General features: G+C 41.5%; 1 protein-coding gene across 1 annotated transcript; it reads left to right on the top strand.

Annotated features, from left to right (window-relative positions):
- Window positions 1-1,247: 1,247 nt before the first annotated feature.
- golga5 (golgin A5) lies at window positions 1,248-7,510 on the top strand. The gene is given in 14 exon segments (XM_030718773.1): window positions 1,248-1,420; window positions 2,799-3,155; window positions 3,158-3,454; window positions 4,096-4,293; window positions 4,389-4,608; window positions 4,703-4,826; window positions 4,922-5,125; window positions 5,268-5,438; window positions 5,948-6,076; window positions 6,198-6,296; window positions 6,381-6,600; window positions 6,732-6,831; window positions 6,929-6,992; window positions 7,100-7,510. Coding segments are annotated over 13 exon segments (2,253 nt in total). The 5' UTR covers window positions 1,248-1,420; window positions 2,799-2,806; the 3' UTR covers window positions 7,178-7,510.

The raw sequence follows: 7,510 nt of genomic DNA, 5'->3' as shown, positions 1-7,510 counted from the left end.
AAACATTTGAAGGAATGGAACAGATCATGATCTGAACCATACCACATTATCCAGCATGATGGAAGCAATGTTACAGCAGCATATTTGTCAGTGGAACTGGGTAACTGGTGTTTGTTACAGCTCAGTTTGTGAAGTCTAGAGGGCTATACTCTGTTCTTAGATCCAGTCAAATGCTGCGGCACTTCGCAGTGGATAATGTCCTAAAAAAATACTGCAAAAGCAGTATTCTTCAATGGCCAAGTCACGTGATCTCAACCCAGCTGACCAGTTATTAGTTATTAAGTAAAAAACTGCAGCAGACCCACAAGCAAGCAGTAACTGTAGATATGAATGTGGCTGCATTAAAGGCCTAGCAGAGCATCTCAAGGGAGGAAATGCAGCATTTGGTGATTTTCATATGTTCTAGACTTAAGGCAGTTATTGACTGCAGTGGACTAAAAAAATCTTATATTTTGTTATATATTTTTTTCAATTAGTTTTGAGCCTCTATGTATAAAGCCAATTTTAACAAAATGCAGTACTCTGGCTTTATTCTGTGTTTTATTTTGAAATTTAAGTTTTTCCCACTGGTTAGCTTCAGTTGTTATAAAGGGCAAGCTTTTACCTAAATAAGAGTATTTCACACACAAATTTAAATCTAAATTTTGGCCAAGTTATCCTCCTGAGACCCTGCGTCCACGTATGGGGACATTACATTTTGGCTTGGCTGCACCTTATACTTCGTTCTGCTCAATAGTGTTTTATACTTTGTTAAGTCGTGTTGTTTTTGTTGTGTTATGTTATAAAATAATCCCACTGTCCACATCTGAGGATTTTTTTTTTCCATAAAAGTATGTAACAACCATGTAACTAACTACAACTTCCTGCTCAAAGAGGAAGCTTAGTTTATATACATATCAGGTCCATCTAATAACAAATATCTAGGAGAAATGAAAAATGCATCACAAACAGGAGCTCAGGTCTCAGGAGGTTAAAGTGTTTAAAAGAAATTTACTCTTTTCTTTTAGTATTTCATTATGAGCCTTCAAATTAAATAAAAAACACTAAAAGAGCCAAATTTCTTTTAGTATTTTTTATTTAATTTGAAGGCTCATGATGAAAATCATTTGCTAAATAAATTACCAGTTGGTCAATTATTATTGTTATTATTTTAAAACAGATGCACTCCATCAGTTTATCTTTATTTACAGTAAAACTCCTTAATTTTCGATCAGGCTTTTCTCAAGGCGCTCTGTTGTGGGGTCCTTGTTTGCAGCGCTTCCTGGTCCACGTATTGAGAGGATCACCAACATCCTCTTTGACAGATGATGATATTTGGCTTTGTTTGCCAAGCAGTTTTACTCTTTCACGTTCACCTGTTAAACCTCGGCGACAGCCAGGTGACCGGAGACAAGCTAGGACTGACGACTCGTGTCAAACGGTACGTTTGAAGCTTTCCTTTAGCAGCCAGCTAGCCTGTTAGCTGCAGCACTGATGGAGTTGATCCTGAACAACTGTGTTTACATCGTTTTACGATGACGTTAGAGTTGAAAACACCTCCAGCAACTGCTCTGTGTCCATTAACGTTGAACAAAAACGGCGTAGTATCGTTAAAATAATACCTGAATGCATTTTACACCTTAGGTTTTTTTTTTTGTTATAGCATGCTATCCGTGCAGGATTTGTCCCAGGGGGAGTTTAGAGACAGGCTGCTCGTAAAGCTGGAAGAGTCCGAACTGTAACCGTCTGCAGTTTGTTGCTGACATCCTGTTTGTTTAATGGGGATCGATTCGCAGTTTTGGATCACATCTAGCTCTTAGTCCTGTCCAGTTTCAAGGCCCTTGGTGTAAGGATTCAGAATCTGAATGCCTTTTTTGGTTCCTGCACCATACAATAGAACGAAATTAAGGTGTTGCTTCTGCAGCCGTACTTCTGCAAGCCATTCCCACAATAATTTCAACAGAAGATAATTAATTACCAATATGTGAAGGAGTTAAGAATTAAGTAGAAGGCGCAGTATATTACAGTAATCATGCTTGATTTTGGACAGTAATTGCACTTGGATTAAAACTGTTCTTTTTTGTCAAAGTGTCCGTTTTTTGATGGACCTGTAGCATCTACCAGAGGGCAATGGGTGTCCTGGGTGAGAACTGGCTTGAGCTCCCTCCTTTTCCAGGGAGGGAAGAGCACAGCCAGAGATCTTTTGTGTTGTGTTTATTACCCTCTGGAAGTCTTTTTATCTGCTGCAGAGCATCTGGCATACTACACTGTTACACAGTATGCCAGAATGCTTTCTGTGGTAAAGACCACCAGCCGTTTCTCATCCAGACAGTTCTTCTTCAGCAGCCTCAGGAAGTGAAGGTGCTGCTGACCCTTTCAAATTGCATCTGTACTAGGTGAGGTTGTCAGAAATTAGGGTCCTGAGGAGCTCCCTCTACACAGTCTACATTGATGACCAGGGAGAGGGAATTGGCTCTACTCTTCCTGAAGTCTATGATGATTACTTTTGTCTTCTTAGTATTAAGTCAGATTGTTTGTTGAGCGCCACGTGACCAGTTCTTGAACGTTAACCTTGTAGGCAGATTCCTCTCCCTCTGGTAGGAGTGCCACGAGTGTGGTTTGTGCCAGAAGGATAGCAGCAAGTGTGAAAGGGAAGGTTTAGACCTACTATGATGTTTGGAGATAGCAGCTCTAGTGACCTTTACTACACCAGTGACCCTCCTTATATTGTTAAGGGGAAATAGAAGAACTTTGAAAGTAAATAAATATATTACCTGTCAACTAATCCTTTACATGCTTCTATTTGTTTCTGTCACTAGGATGCAAAATGTCTTGGTTTACTGACTTGGCTGGGAAAGCTGAAGACTTTCTGAATAAAGTGGACCAGGGAGCTGCTACTGCCCTGAGCAAAAGCCAGGCAAACACATCCTCCTTTTCATTATCCTATGGAGGAGAATCCACTGCTAAAACTGACTACAACTCTGCAGTGCACAAGACCGACCCAGCTGTGTCACATCTTACCTATGCATCCTCTCATGATTCCCCGAGCTACATCTCTGCTGCAGCTGGCAACATCAAAAGATCCAATGCAACCCTCCTGGCTGGGTCTGCCAATGTGACCAGTACGCCTTTGGGTTCTAGTAGCAGCACTCCCAACGCTGCCAAGACTCCTTCTGGGTTGTGAGGCCCAAAAAGAGTGAGCAGAACGTGGACGATGACATGCTCTTTGATTTTCTGAATAGCTCTGACCCTCCAGTTGGCAATCGGAGGGATTCAAGAAAGGAGCTTGTGAAAGTGGCAGTTTCAGTCACAGAGGCTCAAAACCCAACCCCTCCTTCCACCACTCATCATACCATCCCCTCAGTTCCCTCCACACCCCCCTCCACCCGGGGTGTATCAAGAGCTTCGAGCATGAGCTCACTGTCTGCTCACAGCATCAAAACAGAGGAGAGCTCTGTTAAAGAGCAAGGCCAAGGTATGAGCACAGCCAATAGGCTACTGGCTCACTAATTAACAACAGTCAAATAAATTTTTTGGTCTTGGAAGTAGACATCATTCATAGGAGAAGAATATTTGAGCATACAGTTAAGACAATATGAAGCTATTCGAGTGAAACATTTATTGAAAACCTGCTTTACAAGCTCATCAAATAAGTAAAAATGTATATGGTGAGGTTTCATGACAATTTCTGATTACATTCAGCATTACTTAAGAGAATACATTGAGTGCATTTCCCTCTTTCCATGTGTTTGTTTTGTTTTATTTTTGTTTGTTTTGTTTATTAGCTTCTTCTTCACTACCTTTATTGGCACATAAATGCATTTTTTTCAGATTAGCACTAGAATTTACTTTCTGTGCATAAGGAAATTAGATGTTTCTGAACAAATGTACATTTTTTTACTGTATCTTGTGAAAACTAAATGTAACTCTTTGATACAGATAGATAACAGGATCTTTATATTATGAGACCCTCTCAAAACTGTGTGCATTCAGAGTATTATGCCATCCTTTGGCCACAATATATGTGGCTCTAGAGATATTTTTTTATATTCAAAATTAATTTCAAGTTGTGTAGTTCTTGCAATTTCTCTTCTCACTCTCGCCTGGCCACCACAGACACACCTGAGAGTTCAGACTCAGGCTTGGCTGTCCCTCAGGAGTCCAGCAGGCAGGAGCCCCCTCCACCCACAGAAGAACCACAGAGCCAGATCCTATCCAGCCTGCGTCTGGAGAACCAGCTGCTGCGCAGTGAGGTGGCCTCCCTCAATCAAGAGATGGCTTCAGTTATCCAGAGAGCAAAAGACTTACAAGATGGTTAGTGAAAAAAGACAAAACTGAAACCACAAATGGCACATTATTCACATTTCTACACCTCTTCCTCTGATTTAGGTTGTGTTCTTCTCCCTTAGAGTTGAATCAGGCCCGTTTACGTGCAGACAGATGGAACTCGGAGCAATCTCAGACTGACCGCACGTTACGAGAACTTCGGTCACAGGTTGATGACCTAACAGAAGCCCTCTCAGCCAAGGATGGTCAACTTGCAGTCTTAAAAATCAGACTCGATGAAGCCGATCAGCTTCTGAAGTCCCGCAGTGCTGCTTTAGAGGAGGCACAGAAGGAAAAGTCAAGGTACACTTTTGTGACCAAGTTCTGAAATAGAAATCAGACTCAGCTTTTAAAGAGCTGGTTTATATAGTATTTTCCTCTCTCGTTTGACTTTTAGAATTATGCAAGACCACACTGAAGGGAACAGCATGCAGTCCCAAGCTTTGGAAACCTTACAGGAGAGGGTGCGAGAGACTGAACTGGCTCTCAGAAGAGAACAGGACAGCTACCGACAGATGCAGGTGCACATGATGCCATTCATGTTCTGTGTTTACAACAGTTAAAACTAGACTGGTCATATGGAAATGATGAGACTTAACTCTCTGTTCTTGTGTAGACTGAGTATGCTGGCCGGCTGTCTAAATTGGAGGCTGAGAGGCAAACCCTTGCAGAAACAGTGACTGCAGCTGAGCGGCGGGCAGCAGAAGAGAAGCTCAAGGTCGATGACTTACAACAGCAACTAAAAAGTGCCAAAGCTGCAGCTGAGTCTGCCAAGCAAGAGTTACAAGACTACAAACATAAAGCATCACGCATCCTACAGGTAAGGCTTGGAGAGGCTCTGCAGAAAAATTATTTCATAGAAAGCGTTAACTTGGAGTAAAGTGCTGGAGCTATTTCTGTAGCTAAAAACTTGCTCATCTTTAGATGTCTGAACTTTTTGATACATTCAAATGTTTATTTAGTCTAAAGAGAAGTTGATCAGCAGTCTGAAGGAGGGATCTGGTCTGGACACTCTGGATGGCAGTGGCACCCTGGCTCTGGAGCTTGAGGAGCTGCGTCATGAAAAAGAGCTGCAGAGGGAGGAGATACAAAAGCTACAGGGGCAAGTCCTCACTCTGAGGACAGAAATACAGGTGAGATGCTGTAAGCAGCAGAAAAAAGGAAAATTACTGAAGAGCGAGAGAGGTCAGTAATTCAGTGGAGAGGTCTGTTTGGTCATGGAACAACCTTCAGAAAAACCAGTTTCACAATTTCTGGAAATTTTCTTGAATAGGTTTTTGATTAAAAAGATTTTTGAAATTCTGAATAAATTTTCCTTCAAGGAGAAATGGGTGTGCGCTCTTCCGGGTTAAAGCTGAATGCTTTTGTCTTTCTGGGAGAGTTTAGAGCTCTCCGAAAGATTTCTGTAACTCAAGAGTGTAAGTGCTATTCATATGTTCGACCTTGTATTGTATGATTTTGACTCTACTTGCTTTATTCTGTTTATTTGTTTTGATCTTATATTTGATTTTAACTTGTAACATTGTAACATTGTGTCTTCTTGGCCAGGTCTCCCTTGAAAAAGAGATGTTGCTCTCAAGGGCCTTCCTGGTTAAATAAAGGTTAAATAACAAAATAAATAGAGGTATCATTTTGCTTACAGGATTTGGAGAATCAGGCCCTGGCAGAGGCAGAGACGTGGAGGGAGCAGCAGGCACAGTTACAGGAGCAACAGGCTTTACAGAACAGGGCAAAGCAGGAGGTAGAGGCTGAGGTGGAGCGCTACAAACAGGCAAGAGAGTGAAAATAATAAGCTTAAAATGACAGCTATAAAGGCTGTGCAGGAGCTATTGTTTAGAGTAACATAATTTTTGTATGCATGTTATGAGAAGTTTTTTTTTTTTTTTTCCTAGGAGCTGCAGTACCTCGAGGAAGAGCAACATCGAGCCAAAACCACTCTGCAGAGCCGAATCAAAGACAGAGAAGATGAAATCCAAAAACTCAGGAACCAGGTGAGGGCTTAGGTAACATCTGCTTTATGTTTATTAACACAACTGATGTCTGATAATGTCTAATTTATGTATTTCCTTTTCTAGTTGACCAACAAGACCCTCAGCAACAGCCAAACAGAGCTGGAGAACCGACTCCACCAGCTGACGGAGACGCTGATCCAGAAGCAGACGATGCTGGAAGCTCTTGGCACAGAAAAAAATTCCCTGGTCTTCCAGTTGGAGCGTCTGGAGCAGCAGCTGAAGAACGCTCAGGGAGGACAAAGTGGAGGGCCAGCCATCAACATGAGCGGTCTAGAGGGACCAGGTAGGAGAAGCTGGCATTTTGCTGTTTGTTTTGGTAAATGGGACATATCAGGGGCCTATTTGAAGAATTGTCTTATCCATAAACTGAATATATAATATATATATTTTCATTTTTCTGTCTTGGACTGTCAGGGGCACGACAAAGAAACACACCGGTGCTCTTCAGTGACCAGGACAGTCCAGGAGTGTATGGAAAAGTACGCAAGGCAGCCAGCACAATTGACCGTTTCAGGTAAGCTTTCACTGTTCACCGTTATACTGTGCTACAGTTAAGATTGTTTGACTAGAGAAAAACCATTTACTGTGATGAGTTCTTTTTTGTCTCACAGCATAAGACTGGGAATCTTTCTGAGGCGCTACCCAATGGCCAGAGTTTTTGTCATCCTGTACATGGTCAGTGTTTATATTAAAATGATATGTAGGCTGACTCAAAGAAAGAGTGCTCAGTAACTGGTCAGTAAAATCTGGAATTTATTCATTATCTTTTGTTTTCTCTCCAGGCGGTACTGCACCTGTGGGTCATGATTGTTCTTCTGACCTACACACCAGAAATGCACGGTCGCCCTGATGGAAGATAGAAGGCCTGAAATTTACAGCTGGGTGTTTAAAGATGTTTTTCTTTGGCCTTTAATGTAAGGAAGCTGCTGGAATATGGGCTCTGGGACCTGACTCTCCCTGTTTTGCACAAATATGCTAAGATTTAAAAGACATTTCCTCTGATTTCTTCTCTATTGTTTCCAGTTGAAGATTGATAGCATTGAGTTTTAAAGTAATTACAGCGTGATATTGTGTTGGTGGTCTCTTAAACGGACATGAATCAAAAATGATCTTGGTTTCAGACCTCTGAGAGATTGTATTTAACACTATGTACAAAAAAAAATCTTTTAATAAACGAATTAGAAGAAACAACA

Source organism: Archocentrus centrarchus, chromosome 22, assembly GCF_007364275.1.
Source record: "Archocentrus centrarchus isolate MPI-CPG fArcCen1 chromosome 22, fArcCen1, whole genome shotgun sequence".
NCBI classification, from domain to species: Eukaryota; Metazoa; Chordata; class Actinopteri; order Cichliformes; family Cichlidae; genus Archocentrus; species Archocentrus centrarchus.
Note: the sequence above shows the minus strand (reverse complement) of the source record. Positions and strands in the feature narration are given on the sequence as shown.